General features: G+C 43.1%; 1 protein-coding gene across 19 annotated transcripts in view; it reads left to right on the top strand.

The window, feature by feature from the left end:
• Nucleotides 1-16,734, top strand: part of MSI2 (musashi RNA binding protein 2) — a 1,016,916-nt gene extending 1,000,182 nt beyond the window's left edge. For 11 of the 19 annotated variants that reach the window (XM_069226630.1, XM_069226634.1, XM_069226624.1 and 8 more), the window contains one exon: nucleotides 11,430-13,612. Coding sequence is in view for 3 of the 19 variants with exons in the window: in XM_069226641.1 (XP_069082742.1) it covers nucleotides 11,430-11,488 (59 nt within the window). In the remaining 16 variants the exon portion in view is untranslated. Of the gene's footprint in view, nucleotides 1-11,429 lie in introns of all 19 variants that reach the window. The other 8 variants (XM_069226626.1, XM_069226631.1, XM_069226625.1 and 5 more) reach the window with 4 other exon arrangements.
• Nucleotides 16,735-21,801: the final 5,067 nt, after the last annotated feature.

Below are 21,801 nucleotides of genomic sequence, written 5' to 3'. Positions count from 1 at the left end.
TTTCCACTAAACCAGCAAAAGGGGAAAAGCACTGACTTCTGGAGGTTGACCGTAAACCAGAGCCCTCACTGAACAGTGCCATGATCTCCAGCAGCGCCCCCACCAAGTGCTCCAGGCAGGCAACATATATTAGTGCATCGCCCACATATAGGGAGACCACCTGGGTGCAGCCATCTACCACAACCCCCCATCTGTCCATGTTGCGGCATAACTGGATGGCCAGGGGCTCTGTCACCTGCCCAAACAGGAGATGGGACAGAGGACAGCCCTGCCTCGTCTCTCCTGATAAAGAAACACTTAGAGATCACAGTCCTATTCTGGACCTGTGCCAATGGCTGGGCATACAGGAGCCTTACCCACGAGAGATGCACTGGTCCCAGGCCCACTATCCATATCCCTTCCCAAAGATCGTCCCAGGCAAGTGTGTCAAATACTTTCTCGATGTCTAACACTACCACCATGGCCCCAGGATCAGTGCCTGCCACTGAGTGTAGGACATGGGACAGCCCTCCACCCAGGCATGAAACCACACTGGTCCTCATTTACCAGGTGGGTTATTACTTGACCCAAATGCAGTGCCAGATTCTTAGCCAGAATTTGTGTCCACACCCAGCATGGACAGGGGGCAGTAGGAGCTGGGATCCATCGGATTTTAGGAGCATGACATTTTGATTTTCCCACATGCACTGTGGCAGGCTGCAGCTGAGCCTAGATTCCCAAAGAGTCTCTAACAGGCAGGGCAGAAGCAGTCTGGAGAATGCCTGATAATAATGTACCGGGAGGCTGTCTTGGGCCTGGGCCCTGCAACATGCCATGGCCCCGACTGCCTCTTACAGTTCCTCCACCCGAAATGTTTCCTCAAGACTTTGACTCACTGTCCCTGTGAGACATAAGAGGACCAGATCATCAAGGAAGCATCCCATGTCCTCTCGAGGGGCGTTCGGGGTCTGCGTGATGCAGTGGCTCCAAGCGAATTAATGCTGGCCTACGTGGCCACCACGTGCCACCAGAACCTCTCAGCGATAGGATAAGCAGAGGTGGTTGTTCTCGCTTCAGCAGCCACGTTAGCACTCTCCCTTACTTGTCGCACACCAGTGCAGTCGGTGTTGGCACTCACATCTTATCAGGTGGTCTAGCCTGTCCCATATGTCGGTGACTCGGCGCTGCAGTTCCAGCAAGGTCTCCCCACGATCCCCCTCCTCGTGCGTGGTATACTTGTGGCCCGCCGGGGCTTTCTGAGCTCTAGACAGCTCGGACTCAAGGCGGCGTCTTGTGCAGCTGATTGTGGACAGGCATTCCCTACGTATCACAACCTTTAAAGTGTCACACTCCAACCTTCGTTGCTCAGTGGACAACCAATTAGTGTTGATGTAGCTGGTAGCTACTTCACGGAGTCCCTCCTTGTATAACGTGTTGTCCTGGGCCCCTGGGAGTAGACACCAAAGGGAGACCTCCGGTCTGGTGCCGCCTGCACCCCCCACAGTGGTCAGTGATCTGAGCGAAACCTGCCCTGAAGTTGGGTCTGCAGAATGGCGGTCACCACATCACTGGGCATCAAGAACCAGTCCAGGCGGCTGTAAGTCCCATGTATCGGTACATAGCAAGTGAGTTCTCGCTTCCCAGTGTGGGTTGCCTGTCAAGTAGCTATACAATACAAAAAGCGATCCATCACTCTGCGCAGATCGTCCACCATCCTAGGTGAATGGCAGTCAAGCCTCCCATTCAGTACGCAGTTGAAGTCTTATGCCTACAGCAGAGTGAGAGTGTCTCCATCTCCAGGCCAAGGTACAAATCGCCATCATTCGCATTTGGCGAAGACACCTTCAGCAGGTATCTAGCAGGTAGTGTAATAAGGTAGCGCTCCTCAATGTCTGCCCTGAATCCGCAATCCTGAAAGTGGACCTGTGGGGCCATCTATTTTAGAACCTCAAGGGTGTATTGAATACAACTGACCTCTTTCTTATGCACCGTGAGCACCTCACCTCTCTTAAGTGTGTCTTCTGTAGTAGTGCAATATGCAAATATGTCTGCATCCTGTATCGTTTCATGTAGGATTTGAGCCGACTTACGTTTCATGTTAAAAACCTAAAATGTGTCACAATGCTGTCTGATATTCTCTCCCCCCCGCCCAACTATCTCCCCACCAGCCCCCCTTACCACTGTCGCTGTCAGGGTCTAACCACATAAAAGCTAACAACCACATAAAAGCCCTACCCACCCGCCACACTCCAGGTAAACACAGAAAACCAACAACCTGTCACTCCCCATCATTTCTCCTCTCTTTGTGCTTTCCCAGGCCACATCTCCAACCATCCTAGAGCGCACTCCATAATAGTGCATGTCTGGTGTGGAGGTATCAGGATTGCCTCGTTGTCACTGTCTCTAAGTGCCCTAGCCTCTTCACATTCAGACATCTGGTGCTCATGATCCACCACAGCTGACCACCACATGCTGGGAGGAACGGGAGGCCGTAAGATTACAGCATATTCAGCACAGCCCTCCAAATCTGCTGTCCTGGCAGACATGACAGAGTGTGCCATCTCCAAAAGGGAACCTCTCCTTGCAGTTCTGTCCCATGTTGTTCAGTGACCAGCAATATATTCACCACCTTAAAGAGAGCCACTCAGGAGGTTAATGTCTACTGAAATGGCATCCATCTTGGCCTTGACTGCTGCGATGGACACCTCAGTCACTGCCAGTCTCTGTGCAGCAGTGGGCCTCTGCAGCTCCCCGCAGCTATCTGCCACATGTACATGCAGAGGGTTACTCCTCACCGCTTCCCAGAGGGCCTGTCTTTCCCTCCATCGCCGACCTCGCAAGCACCCACGCACTCGCCTCCACGGACTACATACTCCTCCTCGGGGACCTCAACTTTCACCTCGAGAACAACAACGACCACAACTCCACCACGCGGATCAACAACCCCGCAAACCTCGGACTCAGACAACTTGTCACGTCAGCAACCCACGCCGCCAGACACACTCTGGACGCCATCTTTTCCACCAGCGACCACGTTACCTTCAACGACGCCACCGAACCCTACTGGACCGACCACCACTGCATCCATTTTACCTACAACAAAAACACCGCACACCCCCACAGCCGCCAACTCCCCCGCCGCAACTGGGGCAAAGTCACCAAAGAACAACTCCTCAGCACCCTCTCCCAGAACCCACCGAACGAGCCCACCGACCCAGACACCGCAGCCTACAACTTCAGACAGTGGATCAACGACTGCGCCAACATCCTCGCCCCTCTGAAGAAACCCCCTAACAACCCCACCAGCAAGAAAGCCTCCTGCGAACTCCTGGCCTCCAAACGCGCCTGCAGGAAACTAGAAAAGAAATGGCTCCAAGAACGCACACCGGTCAATCAGGATGCCCTCAAAGACACAACCCGCCGACACCATCACCTCATCAGGACCACCAAGAGGTCCTCCTTCAAAGACCGCCTAGACAACAACGCTCATGACCGCAAAGAACTCTTCCGCATTGTGAAAGAACTATCCACCCCCAGCACCAACATCAACAACATCCTGCCCTCCCAGGAACTCTGCGACTCCCTCGCCGCCTTCTTCTACAACAAGATCACCGACATCCACAGCAGCTTCAACACTACGACCACACCCTCCTCAGTCACCACCTCGTACCCTAGCATCACCAACCCCATCACCGCCTGGTCCAACGTCGACGACGACACAACTCGCACAATCATGAACTCTATCATCGCGCCCCAACTCTGCAAGAATATCAACGCCACCTTCGAAACAGGCACCTTCCCAGAAAACTGGAAGCACGCAGACATCAACGCCCTCCTCAAGAAACCTAAAGCCGACCCCAAGGACCTCAAGAACTTCCGCCCCATCTCCCTCCTCCCCTACCCAGCCAAAGTCGCAGAAAAGATCGTCAACCTTCAGCTGACACGCCACATCGAAGACAACAATGTTCTCGACCCCTCACAAACCGGATTCAGACGCAACCACAGCACCGAGACCGCCCTCATCGCCGTGACAGATGACATCAGACGCCAACTCGACCGCGGCGCGACCTCCGCCCTCATTCTCCTAGACCTCTCAGCGGCCTTCGACACAGTCTGCCATCACACCCTGCTGTCACGCCTCCAAGAAGCCGGAATCCAGGAAAAAGCCCTAGCCTGGACCTCATCCTTCCTCTCTGGCAGAACACAGACCGTTCGCCTCCCACCCTTCCGCTCAGAAGCCATCAACATCATCTGCGGCGTCCCCCAGGGCTCCTCCCTGAGTCCAACGCTGTTCAACATTTACATGGCCCCCCTCGCACAAGTGGCCCGCCTCTTTGACCTCAACATCATCACCTACGCCGAAGACACCCAGCTCATCCTCTCCCTCACCAACGACCCTGCCACCGCCAAAGCCAACCTCCACGAGGGTATGAAAGCAGTCGCCGACTGGATGAGGGATAGCCGCCTGAAGCTCAACACCGACAAGACAGAAATCCTCATCCTCGGGACCTCCCCCTCCGCCTGGAATGACTCATGGTGGCCAACCTCCCTCGGAACCCCCCCCCCCCCCCCGACGCCCACCGACCACGCCCGCAACTTGGGATTCATCCTCGACTCCGCACTCTCCATGGACAGACAAGTCAACGCCGTCACCTCCTCCTGCTACAGCACCCTCCGCAGGATCTACAAGTGGATCCCGACCGACACCAGGAAGACAGTAACCCACGCCCTCGTCAGCAGCAGACTGGACTACGGCAACGCACTCTATGCAGGAATCCCAGCGAAACACCTAAAACGCCTCCAACGCATCCAAAACGCCTCAGCCCGACTCATCACCAACACACCCCGCCACAGCCACATCCACATCACCCCTCACCTCAAAGGACTCCACTGGCTCCCCGTCAACAAAAGGGTCACCTTCAAGCTCCTCACCCACGCACACAAGGCACTTCACAACGCCGGCCCCTCCTACCTCAACGACAGACTCAACTTCTACACTCCGACCCGCCAACTGCGCTCCGCGAGCCTCGCCCTTGCCAACGTCCCCCGCATCCAACGAACCACCTCCGGCGGCAGATCCTTCACCTACCTCGCCGCCAAGACCTGGAACATGCTCCCTACCTACCTCCGACAGACCCAAGACCTACTTGCCTTCAAAAGACTACTCAAGACCTGGCTCTTCGAGCAGTAGCAATCCTTCCCCCCCCCCCCCCCCAGCGCCTTGGAACCCTAACGGGTAAGTAGTGCGCTCTATAAATATCTGTGATTGATTGATTTAGTAGGCACTGTGAGGGGTGGGGTGAGTGCAGCACAGTGGGCTCAGTGAGAGTAGTAAAGAGGTAAACCATAACCAAAGCGTGAGTGTCAGTGGCCAGGAGGGGGTGCTAGTAGCCAGACCAACCCTTAATATGTCTCACAGTAGCACCTTGAACATTGTCCGAACAGTTTTACAGTGCCCCGCCAGGTTCTAGGAGGACCAGTGCCAGTTGCAGGCCACAAACCTGTGTAGCATCTGCCCCTCGAGGTCCTTTCTCCACGTCTCAGGCAATGAGCTGGCCCTGGGGTTCAGTGGCCGGCAGTGCAGATGTATGTTGCGCCGCATGGGTGGTCCTCAGAATGTCTGTCGCCTCATGGGGTTGCACTTCCAAGCACCTTCTTCCTCTCAGCTTCTCCTAGGTCAAGAACCCCCATCTCCCTGAAGACGGGGACGTGGTTCCAGGGCAGCAGGCAGTTTGTTAGAATGGCCCTGGGCCACTGGAAAGAGCCATTGTGTCCAATCCCACAGCCTGGCGCCCCCTCGCAGCATGCCACAGCATGCTCCACTAGCACAGTGGGAAAGAGGGGGGCGACTCCCAATGTGGCATCTCCTTGCCAACTTACACCAGTTCTGGGCAGCCTCCCCTCATGAAGTTCCTTACAGCATTACAGAGGCACGGATGATGATCTGGTCTCGCCTTCCGCACCAGGTGCAGGCTCCCTATAATCAGGGCTGAGCGGGCCGCACAGCAGAGCCTCCTGGTTAAGGGGGACCAGGGCACCTGCGCCAGCAGAGTGTGTCTTCCAACCAACACTTCAGTCATATCAGCAGCGCGGAGCCCCTGTGCTGCTTCAGGCCCTTGGCGGCAATCGTTCCCGTAGGCTACAGCTCCAGGCATGCGACACCCAGTACTTCTGCTTAGGGGGAGTTGGCGCACTCTCCAACTTGCACAATGTGTGCACCGACGACGTGGCATGTAGTCCATGCAGGCTGTGGCGGGGATTAATGGGATACTTTATGGATTAAATGTGGGCTGGCCGAAGAGCTCGCTAAAGCCTGACCAATGCAGCCTCGATCTTGGACACTCCCGCATGATGGGTGAACTTAATTCAATTTAGAGCAGTTATTTTGTTACTGTGATGTTATGTCATAAAAACTTGCAACAAATGTTGAAACTGATACAGTGGTGTTTAATTGTATTGTTCTAACTGGTAAACACTCAATAGTCATTTAAAAAAAAACTCCCTGTCCAGTGCATTGCTCGCATCAGATGTCTCATTATTAGTTCCAAACCATTGAATTACCTTGCCAACGATGCTACAGGTTTTCAAACATTGACTATGTAAAGGTCAAACATCAGGTCTAGAGAAGAAAAAAGGTAGCTCTAATGGATGGGACAGCATGCTTGTTGAATAAAGAGATTATTCAGATCCTTCTATCAAAGTACACCCATTAAGGGCTACCAGTACTTTCAGAACTGGTGGTAGCCTCAGTCTTTCTATTCTGAACAGCCAGCCTCCTCACATTAAATGTAATTTGAGTGAAAAGCAGCACCTGTAAGCTACTAATGCCAGAGTCAGGTAGTGGCTTTGGTGGTACTTCTGGAAGTGTGATTGAAAGATTCAAAATCTTCATTTTGAAACTTCCAAGTGTTGGAAAACTGAAGATGTGGTACAGGGGAAAGTCATTAACACTGACAACTTGTATTCTTTGTCTTGTAGCCATTTCTGCAAGAGAGAGGCGCGTGCTAGGCTCGTTGCAAGAGAGCCAGATGTTCCCGCTCACCTTCCATCAGCTTATATATGACTGATAGCAGCAGGATCTACTTACTCCCAGCTTTGATGTAGTCACTGGCTGAAGATAGCTCAGTGCGCTAGTTGTTGACAGAATGTTACTCCTGACAACAAACACACACAGTTTTTGGATGCTCAAAACAACCTAAACATACTACAGGGACTGGTGCTCCTAACGCACCGCTCCTCACAAGGATAGTGCTTGTCTGGAACTGAGAGAGTGTGTGTGTGTGTGTGTATATATATATATTCTCTCTCTCTCTCTCTCTCTCTCTCTCTCTCTCTCTCTCTCTCTCTCTCTCTCTCTCTCTCTCTCTCTCTCTCTCTCTCTCTCTCTCTCTCTCTCTCTCTTTCCCTCCCCTCCCCCCCCCCCCCCCTTATGCGGTTTGGAGGAAGCTGTATTAGTTGTTCACTAGTAGCATCCACTGAGAAAAGAAGAGACATGCATTGGTATTTTTCCAACCAAGGCTTACAGTTTTGTGTTTTATGGCGCACACTGCCTTCATTAGAATAGTTTACTGACTTTATCCATTTTGCCAGAAAGTATATGGTATTTCATTCTTTGACACTCTTGGGCAACAGTCAGGAGCTGGGAAACAATTCCTGGCCTCTAATCTAATATGGTAATATTTGAGTAAAATGTTAACGTTTATCAATACGTCATAATAGTAATTCCAGTAATTTATTGTTTACTTGGTTCATAAAAATGGGAAGCATAAATTACTGTTAAATGTGAACGAATGTAATTTAGTTTTGGAAATGTAATTAACTAAAAAAAATTAAATAGTAGAATTTGCAGGAACACAGTGTAAAACAGTGGACTTACTCGTCACATGAAACACCTTTGATGTAGTTAATGATATGTTGTAAGTAGTTGCAAACACAAGACACATTAGCAAAGCTAATGGGTCCAGCCTTGGCAAACTAGTGAAACGGTTGTTTTTGTATTTTCTTTCTTCCAACGATATGCCATACTAATAAAAACCTAAACCTGGCACCACGTTTCCAATAAAACGTTTACATTGAGTAAATTGCATTTAATTTTACTAGAACAGTACTGGTGCTTTCTAGCTGGCAAATGTACTTATAACCGGTATTGACACCATTTTAAGTTGGCATGCATATGCTGTGAGGGCAAGTAAACTGTGAACTAGCGTTCAAAAGACCAGCTGTTAATGAAACATTAATGATGTAAAATAGGAGACAGAAAGAAATACCCATCTAGTTGTTGAATTACACAATGTGAAACTAGAAAACCTGGTATTAATGCCGGCTTGCATGCTTGATCAAACTGTGTGACCCTAGGCAACTGCCTCTTGTGTGTCATTCAGTAGACTATAATCTCGCTGAATGTATAAGAGTGTAAACTACGTATATGACGCAAATGACAACTAACTAGCCTCAGTTCCCCAAAGGCATTGTCCTCAAGTGGGGGAACATGAATGTTTCTAAGTTCATGTTTTAGAAACTATAACTTTTAATAAATGCCTCTCAATGAAGAGTTACCTGATTTACTAAGGTGACAATTTGTCACATACTAAAGAAATTATTTTCATTGTAATTTTGACGAGCTGTTATCATAATTCCATGCTTGTATGAATTACATGCCAAACATTTTCAAGGTTCCACAATTGTACTGGCTGTTAGCTCCAAGCAAGAACGGACCCCTTGGCTTGGATCTCCTTGTCAATTTGATGTGCACGGTTTGACAAGTTGTGTGTTAGGTGCAAGTTTTGCGCAACGACCCCTTCTGCAAGACTGATACAGACTTCTTAAAACTGCAGCATCCATGAACTGAAAACACAAGCTTTCTCAGCCAATTCATTCATTAATGCGTGAGACAGAGCTATAAATGCAGAAGAAAGAGGGCGGTGTCTCCGAAGCAGGACAGACAAGCAGAGCTCACTGTGTCAAACTGTTATAGTCGCTAGGATCTAACAAAAGACAGCGGATTAATTGAGAAAATAATCCTACTACGTGTAAAAGGCTCTAGGTGTATTTCACGTGGATTAACGGTCATTCAATAATTTGAAAGAGCGCACACACACGTAGAAAGTAAATTTAACCGGCACCTCTCCTCATTTGAGAAATAAAAAGCCAAATAAAAGAAGCAGAAGAAGAGACCGACAGCTGGCCTCTTTAAATACATCTGTCAAAAATTACATGCTGGACGTGCAGTGGGGGGAGAGATTTCTTTCTCCTGGTGTGTGTCACCAGGAAATCAGCTGCACAGGAGTGCTGCCATGACGGCCACGTTGTTGGGGAGGTCCTCCAATAGACTCGGGGTTTTGCTAAGAGTAGACCTGCCTTCTTAAAGGGGAACTGCAGTCTCAGCAAGCGGCCAAACCGTGCCACATACCCTTTAATTAGATGGACCCACAAAAGGGACGATATCTTTCCGAAATCGGTGGCGTGCTTCCTTACTGCTGAAATCACAACCGATTTAAATGAGTTAGAGCTCATAGTGTTGTAAATTACTGACTGGACTTTTATTGCCAGACAGACTGAAAATAAAAGGAAGAGAGCGAGGGTGAACTGGCCCTGGAAAAGCCCCCCTCTGCTGTTGGTTTATGTTTACAGAGGGAGCTGGTGGGGAGGAGGGGCTGAACAATCACCCACACTGTTGAGGTGAAACAGGCAAATGCCAAAAAAAAGTCCCTTACAGAAGAGATAAACAGGACATAGCGTAATTACACAGTACTTTGTGCTGCTCCCAAAGTGAAAAAAGGCAGGACAAAGAGGCAGAACTGATCAATAGCAAGCAAGGATTTTTGAAAGACACTGCAACTAACAAATCAGAAGGCTGAAACTCACTCTGTTGTATACTTTAGTATACAGCAGGCCGAACAATAACGCTCGACCTAAAAATGAACTTTGTAACTGAGGCCTCAAAGCATTGAGTTATGTACAGGTGGGACCATAGGCTGTCCCCTCATGCCATACAGCTTTTATATTTCTGTGAAGCTGCTGATGATACTGATTCTAAGCTAGCCCTGTCAATGCCACTCTTATACTAATGATATTCAAATTTGGGTTAAGATACAAGCAGTTTGCCACAGTTTGATGCATTTATTGCATGCTCAACAGAGGATGAAACTTGGTTGGGCAAAGCTAGCACCAGGGAAACTAGCGAAAAACTGAACTTATACTTTTTTGCTAACATAGCTAAGATTATAAATACTTCCACTTTTCGCAGCCATGTTTTCCCGTAGTGCCACAGGTTTAACAGAGGTAGGCAATCTGGGGCTCTGTTTAGGCACAGAGCTTTTTTAAGCTCTTAATTTTTTCTGTCGCCTAGAATGTAATGTTTTACCTGAACTGCCTAAAAAATATTTACTTTCAGTGAATGGCTACCTTAGTTGGGCATATTGTAAACTCCCGGTATAATGGAGCATCAGCCAACCGAGCATCAATCAACCGAGATTAGACAAGAATTACTTGAATAATAGTGTAATCCAGGCTATTAAACAAATGCATATGAGGATCTGCCTCAAACATCTACGGGATATGATCATCATTTACCAGTTTTAAAAGGTGGCTATGATTACATGGTGTTAGCCTATGCCAGCTCGGTACACTTGGGTGCTCCATGTGAAACTCCTTCTCTGACTATTTGCTGCATGAAACTGATGGCTTCATTTTTAAGAAGTAAAACTAACAAACCGCTTTTCTAATCTTGACCGTGAACATTTGCTACAGCACTTGGAGACATTTAGGGTTGTATCGTTCACTGCTTAAATATTCTAAGGTAAACTTGTGCTGAAGAACCTTTTTCTCTTACTTGTTTGTTACTGCACATCTATCATAGTTCCTCCTTGTCTGAGTTTGAAGAGAAATGTATAACTAGCGTATGTCCGTCCTATAGCCACCAGAGTGTATTCAGTTTGTACTAATTTCTTGTCGGTTCAACTTCAAACACTAAATTATCTTTGGTTCAACATTTTACACAAGAGAAAGAAAATGTAGTACATAATTGCAATTCTATTGACAATTAAATTACTTTAAATATGACTCCTTATACATCAGTAACTTATTAACAGTTTACATACCCACATCTATGATTTGATATTGCTTCCTAGATTGATTATGGTGAGGATTTAAATTGTAAATACAGTCTAAAGAGACTGATTTATTGAACCTGATTTCCATGTTAATGTTAATGTCTAATTTCCTACCAAAAAAAGAAAAATAAGCCATGTGAAATGAAGGATGATCAAAAATATCTAATCATTTAGTAAGCAGAATATTGCTAGAAATAAAAGGACCACTATTCAGTGCTTCATATTCACTTCTCACAGCCTGTGGTCTTTTGTGTTTGGGATATTGAATGATTCTTCAGTGATGTGTGCACCTTATACATTTACTTTTTTCATATTGTTCAATTTTTATCTCTCTCCTAGAGAATTGTTGGATCTCTGAGCAAGACTGCGTGAAGTTTCTGAGTGGTCCCATTGTTTAGACGATCTTCTCATCTTGTGAACACCACATCATCACTGATAAAGTATACACAACGAACTGGAGATGGCACTGTATGGACTCAAATTGGTCTCCTCAAATCATCTCATGAACCTGCTGTGCTATATAAACAATAACCTTTAATTTTTTTTTAAATGTTATTCATTACTTAATTTCTATGATGGTTCCCCTGTAACACCCAAACCCTTCCTGTCATTCAGATGTTTGAAATTGTGTTTCTCGGAGATTGAGGGTGGGACAACGTAAACTTTGACATTGTTACTGTGTTTCATCTACTCTGTTGTGCATAGTGTTGGATTTTATCACAATATTGCTGTTAACGGTTTAGTTGTACTTTTTCCTGTTAGTTTTATTTTTTATTTTTATGTGCACGCAGGTTTAACCAGTAAAACAAAACTTGCAATCTTTGGTACACTTTATGAAACTTAAATGACTTAAACATGTACAACATTTCAGGTGGAAATTTAGCACACACCGATTCAGAAGAAGAGAAATGTTACAAAGGAGGGAGGTGGGAAATATGCTGGAGTAAGGTTTCTATTTTAAATTGTGCAGTATGTGTGTAGCTGACTAACATAATATATTTAGCAATTCTTTTTGTTTTGCAATGTCTGTCAACTTAATTATATCTATTTTCGGCAATAAGGTAAGGACTGCAATGTTTTTTTTGAAGTCCTTTTTTCTATAAGTGCTTTTTTTGTTGAAAGAGGTGATAAAAGGTTTTTTGAAAATTGTGAATTCTGAAAAAATACTGTAAATAATATTCCATTAACTACATGTAAACTATTATGAAAGAAAAATATTTTTGGTGTGGGTATGGCCTAAGGCAGGTGTGTACTACATGGAAGAAAATGTCGAAACATGACACATTTACGGTTCATGGGCACCTGCTGAAGGCTTCCTCATTTCTTAGATTAACACTGTTTAGCTTGCTCTGTAGAAGTTATTGACCTGATAACTGTACTAGCGTCATACCAGCATAATTATCTAGTTGTCACTTGTGCACAGCTTAAAAGTCTAGTTATATTTTTTTAATTATTTTAAGTATGAAAGAAGAACAGCTTTTCCCAGACTGATTTTTTAGAAATATTTAACGTATTTAACATTTGAGACGCAACATTTTTAAAAAAATCATTATTTTAAATTAGAACAATTAATTTGTCCAGTCATTTCAGCTGCTCGTTTTGTCCTCAAACCTTTTCTGGAGACCAGCTCCCTGGCATTATGCTCAGTCCCGAACATGCCATTTAGGAAGGCATTTTGAAGCTTGCATTTAGCTAGAACCATTGTTTCCTACATTAAGAAACTAGGAAAATTAAAAGAAAATACATTTTTTTTGAATACCTCAGTGCTACAAATATCATAGAGGCGATGAAAGATTAATTTATTGTAGATGTAAACATAATGTTAAACATATAAAACATCATTGCACTGTGACTGGTAGGGAAAACTGACAATTTCCTGTTTGCACATGTTTAATATTTGGCTGTTATATATATGGTCCTCTATTGGGGAAACGTATGAAGGATATATATATATATTTTTTAAATATGGGTATCTAATCCTTTGACCGTGAAATAGACAACTTGGTGTAGGTGGCATTAAGAACATACTGTAGTGTGGATATGTTTCGTCTGTTATTTTTAACATAAATATGCCAAGTTGTATTAATATTTAAAAAAACATTTTGTTCATAAACTTGGTACTTTAGGTACAGCCAGTTTGACACTGAATGCGAAATGAAATGACAGCTGCTGCACTCCAGTAATTTAAAATGTATCCTAACATGTAGACCTAATGTAGATACTCAGTAAATTTGATGAGAACAAGAATCTTGACAAAAGCAACTTCACTCTATCCGAAAAGGAAAACCTTTTATAATTTAAAAAATCATGCTTTCGTCTCTTAAGTCTTTTAGAAGACACTTTTGGTTTTACTTTTGTTGAGTTTTTTGTTTCTTTTAGAACAACCAGGTTACGCAAAATGCTGGACGCTTTTTAAAGATGAAAAGCTTGATCAAGTAATAAGTAAATAAAATGTAATGGTTCTTTCAGAAAAGAAAAGTAAAAAAATAAAATAAAAATGAATAAAATTCCTTGCAATTCAATATTGAAAACAGGGGATTTTTATATGAATATTTTGTCAATGTTGATGTACTGTACTTTCACTGTTTTTTCATTCCCTGTCACCTCATAGAAGATTCTTTGTTGCTCATTAATGTATCTTAATAGTGTAAACAACAGCTATTTGTAAGTGTGCTGTCCTGATGCTAGTGTGCTGACTTATTTTTCTCTTTCTCTTCTAGTATATATTGGTAGGTGTATTGTAATTAAGGTTTAAACATAGATATAGTTATTCAGATTTAGGACCAGTAAGGATAGAACTTTCTCTTATTTAAGAAAAATGCTAATACTCTTTGGGGCAGTTTTTTCTTTCTTTTTTTTATATATATATTTTATTTTGTTGATCTGATGTGGTTTCAACTAACCAAAGGTCTCACAATGTTAAAATGCTGGCAAACATTAAAGGCATTTTGTAAAACCCCACCCTTGACTTTAAAAAGGGGTGTGCCATACTACCTTAAATGCTAATGCTAGATATGCAAAACTGGATTTTTTTAATTTATTTTTTAAAAGAGGGAGGCATGGTATATTAAAATGATTTTACTAAGAGATAAAATATTTTTTTAAGAATGCTCAGACGAAACTGATAATTTGTGTGAATATGTTTTAGATGTTTATATGCCTTTTGAAAATTCCCAGTGGCCCATAGCACAAATATTGTGGAACCTGGCATGTTTTTGATGTGGCTACCTAGACTAAGGTTCACTTTAGTCCCCCCACTCATCTAGAAGTCCATCACTAACAATTTTGTAAATTATTATAGCACAAAAGCTCCAGATACACCTTTATTTTTAATCAAAGTCCGTGGAAAGAGCAGAAAATTGCCATACCTGCACACTAAACCATACCCAATAAGGTTTGTTTCGGAGTGGGTGTACTACACATATTCCAGCCAGTGCACCTTATTCTTAGTACTAAAAATCACTGCATTCTCTTCATCCTAGTTCTTTACAGTCACACAATGACATATAAAACTAGTTTTTATTTAATTTTTCTTTTGACATCTATGTTAAACTGGCTTACGGTTTATTCCTTGGCAGTCTACAGAATATTTTAATACCTTATTACAGCCCACACTGACCAAAATGCACTTTTTGTATTGTATGCAGATGTATTACTTAACATCTGTTGACTCATATTTCTTCCAGTGCGGTGCTTTATCTCAAGTTGGAGGGCATGCTTGAAAGTTTACATGTACTCTTTTAATGCAATACGTAAGACTTGCTCACCAAGAATAGCTTTGTCTACCTTCAGCCTATATTAACACTGCTCTTTAAAATTAATTTTGAATATAGATGCATTTCTCCCTGTTACTGATCATAGTATTTTATTTTCCACAACATAAAGCATTTGTGAGGATCTAAAAATAATTTTTTCAAGAGCTACTCTTAGACGTAACATGACAAACCTATAATTTTCCTGCATCTTGGAACATTACTTACTAGAGAAATGTTTAAGTATGGCATGCTTCTGTTAAACACAATCAATCCCTGCTCTTGTGGGGCTGTATTCTTAAAACATTGCTAGGGGCGATATCAGAATAGTAATATTCTTGACAATTAAAATATCATGAGCAAGGTGGACTGCTCCTCCCCGCCTTCAATGAAAGGAAAAAAGCCAAAGCAAGCAGTAGCCACTTGACTTGATTAAAATGAAGTGTGAGCTGTCTTTTGTTTCCTATATTTCATATTGTTCATTTGTTTTTATTTGAACTTGTAGCTTGGACTTTAAGGTAGCATGGCTTGGTTGCTGTAAATTTATTTCTCGTTGTACAGCATTTTACAGCTGATGAATGTTGCACATCTTGCTAGATAGGTAAATCATGGGTAAATTCTTAGTAATAATGACCTGAAAGGTGTTCCAAACTTTAATTTCATTCTCTGTTTGTTTGATATGCTTTATTCTGTTTTCCAGCTAGAAAACAACACCATTTTGCTGTTTAGGGTGAATGAGGGCTAGGGACTTAGCCACAAACAACAAGCACCTTTTTTTAAAATTGTTTTGCGATTTGCAAATGCAACATAATCAGTAATAAAGCAATATTAGTTAACTACATTTTTACTGAAGGTCATTCATGGTTTATGTATTGTGTATATATATTTACCGTGTGAAGTTGTTTACAAAAAACACTAACTTGTATTTATCTTTAATGTAATCTGTGTTAAAAAGAAAAAAAAGTCTTGGTTGGAAGTTTGAGGCTGCTTCCCCTCCGATTCCCCTGAATATGTTGCAGAAGCAAACTTATTATGTTAGTAGATGTTTGCACAGAGTTTGTAGAGAGAGATTCTGATGACACATTGGCAATTTTCATACAGTCCTGGCATACATAACATTGTGGCCCTTCATACATGTACAGAATCAAACCATTTTAACACGTGAACACTACACAAAGCGATTCTAATTTAAAGCAATACTTCAATATACTGTAATAAGTTTTACCAAAAAAAAATCACAAACAGTTGTTTTTTCAAGTGAGCAGTCCGCATGTTACTGATTAATCAGAACGTATTGTCTTTCGGCTGAATTTCATTTTTTTTCCGATCAACAGGGTAGATCAAATGTAAGTGGGCATTGCCCATGATAACTGTATACTGTACATAGCTCCAAGTGTGGGATCTGTGTGTCTCATTTTGATTGGTAGTGGCCTAGAATCCTTAATCTCGCTATAAATATATATTGTGTGGGCTCTACCCTCCCTCTGTGAAGAACAGGATGCAGGTCAAAGCATTTCAGGATGGTTCTGTGTATCTCATTATGAAGAATATAAACTGTCAATGGCACTGTGGCAGACCTAGCCCTTACTTTTATACTTTAGTATGAACTGATGAGAACTTTGGTAGTGACTATTTTTTTTAAATATATACATATATATGTATCTATATATATATATATCAAGCATCTTTCAGGTCTTTGTGTATGGCTTTCTAAAGCCTTGTTGTAAATTACTATGTGGATGGGGGTCTCTCACATCATAGATGTGGAAAGTATAATTTTATATTTGTATTTTCAAATAAATAAGTTTGTGAAAGGTTTCCATCCTCTACTGTGGTCCAGAAATCAATGTGTTTGTCTGACAAAAAAATAAAATAAACTGTTTTGAACAAGGTGTTATCTGTCCTTTATTTCAACCACTGTAACTTTAAATCACAGCTGCATGTCCAGGAGCCTTGCAATTCCTCTTTTCTGCTATAATTGTTTATGCTGAACACTTGAGAATGGGATAAACATTTTTGCTTCAGTGGTGAAGGATCTGCCTGTTGGGAGGAGACCATGGAAAGGAAGAATGGAAACAATGGCCTGTGAAAAGAAAGAATAAAAAAAAAACTGTAGGGCTGGTGCAGCTACACCTCACCGGACAAATTCCTCTGATCTGTCTGTTACAAGTTTAGGGCCTGATTATGAGTTGGGCGGTTGAACTGCCGTAACTCCACTACGGTGGTGGTGCAGCTGCTGTCAAGGCGGCCTCATCCTAGTCATATTACGATGTTTCCACTGGGCTGACCGGCAGCAACCATCACATTACAACTTTTCCACTGATCAGCCTGTGAGGCCAATGTCATTGCATACAGCACCCTCGTAATGCGCACTGTCTGCCATAGCAGACACTGCACATTCTGAAGGTGCTGGCAGGGGGCCCCAGCACTGCCTTTCCGACAGCCTTTTAATGGTGGGGACCCCGCCATGAAAAGGCTGGCAGAAAGGGAAGACATGATCTGCATGCCGGTGCCGAACTCCGCGCTGCCATTTCTGACCAGGACTTCGACTGCTGCCCACCCATCGGGATCCCTAATCCTGTTGGAGGCAGCGGTCTCCTGGCAGTCGGACTGCCAAGATCGTAATCCAGTGGTGGGACCACTAGGATTGAGGCAGTCTGACAGCTGCCATGGGTTTGGCGGTCCGTTGACCGCCAAACTCCTAATTAGGCCCTTAGTCTTTGTTCCATGGATTCTTATCTGTAATTGTGTAGATTAATTAGCAACATCTTTTTGTTAATAAGGTTAGAAAGTTCAATTTACAGCCCACCTTTCCAGATACATTTTACAGGCAATTCTAGAGGGAATACTAGTGAAATATTCCACTACTTTAGAGAATGGAATGCTAACCAGAAACTTATTTTTGGCTAATCCATCCTCGATAATATTTCTGTCACAAGGCCTGCTGGTAGTTTTTGTTCTTTTTTGCCCAAAATCATAGTATTAGTATAACCTGTACAATTTCTTAGTTTTGAGAGAAAGTCCCATTTAAGTGCACCACAAAAATAATTAGGAATTGATTGCTTCCACTTCTTTATCCCGTTTAAGGCATAATACTTTGCCATAGCCAAAGGACTTCTTTTAATTATGGGTTGGAACAGTTACACTCCACTCCATTGTGTCACCTTGGCTAGCCTTTAAGATATATTTGTTCATACAAAAGTGATTGTGGTAAGACAAAGGGGTAAGAGTCTTTCTGCTCTATTTTTCAGATTTGACATTAATTGTGAATGGTTTCATGCAAATAGTGAATACTAAGCAATGATCTGCCCTCTTAGAAAATTTGGTAGTACTGGCAGATGTTTGTATTAATTCTTCAGAGACCTGCTTTTCAAACACCATTATTATTTCTATCAGGCATGCAATCTTTGATGTGGAAAAACAGGATAGAAAGTCTGCCTACTTAGTTGAGTTGTACTTAAAGCTATGGTGCTTTGTGATCTTTTTCACACTAAGAAAGTTACCCCTTTCTGAGCTTCTTCTCAGTCGATACATGTTCCTGTTTGAAAGACACATTGTTTTGGCTACGGTCCCTACTGAGACCCAAGGGAATTGGCATTGCCATTCTGTGAAGACTTAAACTCTGGTGTTCAGTGTTTATTGTTCTGTATGAGCTGTCACCATTGCTCTTTCTCCTCCATCTGCTTCCAAAACCAATTTGTAAGCAGCTTCATCCAGTTTGAGATAAACAATTTGAAATTCAGCCAGATACTGTTGCTGGATAATGTATCCCAAAAACATTTGTTGAGAAGTGGTCAAATGACTCGTTTTGAAAATTGCTTCATCCCTAATAGTCAACCACCAAAATTCCATGTTTCATTATGCGTCCAAGTTTCCAATGAGACTTCTTGAGTTTCACCTCATTTCTTATTTAAATATTGTCTAGCTTTTGCACTCTAGCACATCACAAGCAAAGCACATATTCCACCTTAAACTGAAGCTTAAACCTCAGATCTTTCATGACATCCTCACCCACATGTCCGAAGCAAATGGTGGAAGACAAGGGCGTTGCATGTTTTGACCTGAGGTCTGAGGGCAAGGAAACATGCCCTTCACACTGCGTACTGCACAGCACTCAAGCTTTTCTCATCAACACCTTGTACACAGCATGCATACCTGGTACCAGTTTACTGACAAAAAAATTCCACTCGGACCCCACCCCAACCCCACAACAATGCAACTCCCCCTGTAGAATTCAGCTCTGCACCGTTGACAAGATCAGAACTACTCTAACCCTCATCCAATTGCCGAAGGTTGAAGATTGATCTCCTCAAGGAACAATATCTCACCACACAATAAGGAGAAGGCCTGATGCTTGCCTCTCTAACCTACTGAGGTCTTGCACTTTGTTGAGAACTTTAGCTAGGTTTGACCTATAGAAATACCTTTACCTACATGCATACCTTGACGCACTCCAAACCCGTGCTTTTGATGCTGTACTACCACTTTCTTTTCTCTTCTCCACATTCTACTGAAAAATTTCTTCATATCATTTTGTAGTCCTAGGCTCAAATACACACAGTTTAACTACCTACATCAGACATATCTATCACCACACCGACTCGCACAAATGTTTCCTCAATCAACCCAGAGATGCCCAAGATGTGGCTCCAACGAAGCCACCTTCTTTCACATGACCTGGGACTGTCCTCCGATCCTGAATGCCTGGAACAACATAATAACTCAAATAACTGCATGGCTCGAAATTCCATTGGACCTTAGCCCAGCGCTATGCTTACTGGTAATAAGAGAAAGACCTAAAGGCAAAAAGCAAATACACAAATGTATAGACTTAGCATTAGTATTGTACAGACAATTAATAGCTATGCACTGGAAAGCCCCTAATGCTCCAGGGTTGTCACTCTGGCACACAGAACTATTGCGCTGGGCAAAAGCAGAGACATATACATTGCAGTCATTACAGGATAGAGGGATCAAGGTGAAGGGCCTTACAACCTGGAACTCCTTTGTCACAACAGTTGAAAGCAAGGACGATGAGCGCCCCCCCTGACCACAAAAACATAAACACTCAAAAAGATCAACGAACAACAGGAGTAATAGCAAGCAGTAAATAACTTATAAAAAGCACTAAGCATACCCCTAACACTTATCAGCTGGGAAAAAATTCAAATAAAATAACTGAATAACACCGCCACAATAATGAAGCAGTTCTTTATGGCTCCCTACAGCTGCCCCCTTTTCCACGTGTTCTATCACTATTACACTTAACTTTCCTCTTTAGCTCCTATTTTTTTTTTTTTTTTCTCTTTCTCAAACTATCTCCAAGTTTACTATCAGCAAATACCAAAATAGCCATGAACCGACTGTAACATTGGCACTACACATAAGCGAGCAATTCCAAATGTACTCATACTGCGCATGGAGAATGTTTCTAATTTGTTATTTTATTTATCTCTGTTGTGTAATGTACAATAAATACAAATAAAAAGATGTTAAAATTTTTTTTGAAGTAAAGTTCATGCAATGTAAGTCACATATGAATATATGGTCAAACCTTCTAATGAGATCATCATGAATTCAGCCTTACTTTACTCGGGGGCTTTCATTTAGCTCAAAAATTGCCTCCTTCTCATTGAGGAGCCTGAGACTCAGTGGTCCTGAAGCCTGCTATAGTCCACTTAGTTTCTTCATTACTCTGCCTTGCTAAAAAAGTAGACCGCTATAGTAAGACATTTGTTAATATGGCATAGCCCTATCAGTTTTTTAGGATATCAAGATAAAAGGGTATTAAGTGCATCTTAAGCGGAGGCTGCCTCCAGCTCCTTTAACTTTGAGGCACTGACAGTTTCTTTTCATTTGAAACCCGACTTCATCATTACCCCCTACCTCCATTCCTCCTGTCCATGCACTTGACGTTCCAAAGGTAGCTCGGTCATGCAGTCAAGACTTATTTCGGTATGTGGTATTAATGTGGAAATAAATACATTATGATGCAGGAACAACACTCCATAAATCCAGGGTCCAGTGCAAGCCACACATTTGGTAAAAAGCAGTCTCTGTTTACAAATAGGAAAATAGACTCTTTAATGATAATCGAGTAAAACAATCAATTTCTGAAAGGGAGACAATTCACTGTAGATTTTTATACTACTTACACGGAAAAGCACTACAGTTCATACAATATGACTCCATGGACATTATCATCCTATAGACGTACGGTCTTAATTTTTTTGGGCAGGTCCGCAGAAGAGTTTGGTCTCATTTTTGTTTTTACTGTGTTTATTTCCAGTTCCCGGTTAATGGAACTCACAGTCCTAGACATTTAACAGTTCCTCAAGTTTACCAGCTTGTATTTGTCCAGGTTTCCCAGTGGTCCTGGGTGCAATGGCATGGGACAACTTGCTGAGTTCTACTCAATGGAGGTGAGTATCTGCTAGAAAGAAATGTTACAGAACAAAATGTTTTAAATACCCATACATTCTCCACCCAACAGTTAACTGTGGTCTCTTCCTTGGAAAAATGACGGCATTATTGGGGCAAAAACTGGAACAAGCTCATAGGTAAACCAAGTAAAAGTTAACCGTCCATCTAGACTCCAAAGCAAAGAAAATGATTAGGGGTCAGCCCTTGATTTAGCAACCACCCTATAGCCCCCATTCCCTTTTCACTGTTAACAGCTGGGTTTCCTCAATAATTCTAGATATGTTCTCGTCTTTTGGGAACGCAAGTTTCCACAGTTTCTTTTTCTTGTCAAGAAATGTCTTTGTGCTTGTGCAGCGGAGCTTTGACAGAGCTCCAGATACTTATAACCTAGTGCCTTGAGGGGTGCAGTCATGGTCAGTCAATTTGGCTTACCACAGCTGTTCCCAACCTGTGGTTTGTGTCCACCTCCCCCCTCCCCTCCCCTCCCCCCCCCCCAGGGGTCCGTGACACACATTCCCAGGGGGGTCCACAGGATT

This window comes from Pleurodeles waltl, chromosome 3_2, assembly GCF_031143425.1.
Source record: "Pleurodeles waltl isolate 20211129_DDA chromosome 3_2, aPleWal1.hap1.20221129, whole genome shotgun sequence".
Taxonomy (NCBI): domain Eukaryota; kingdom Metazoa; phylum Chordata; class Amphibia; order Caudata; family Salamandridae; genus Pleurodeles; species Pleurodeles waltl.
The sequence above is the reverse complement of the archived record's forward strand: the minus strand, read 5'-3'. Positions and strand labels throughout refer to the sequence as shown.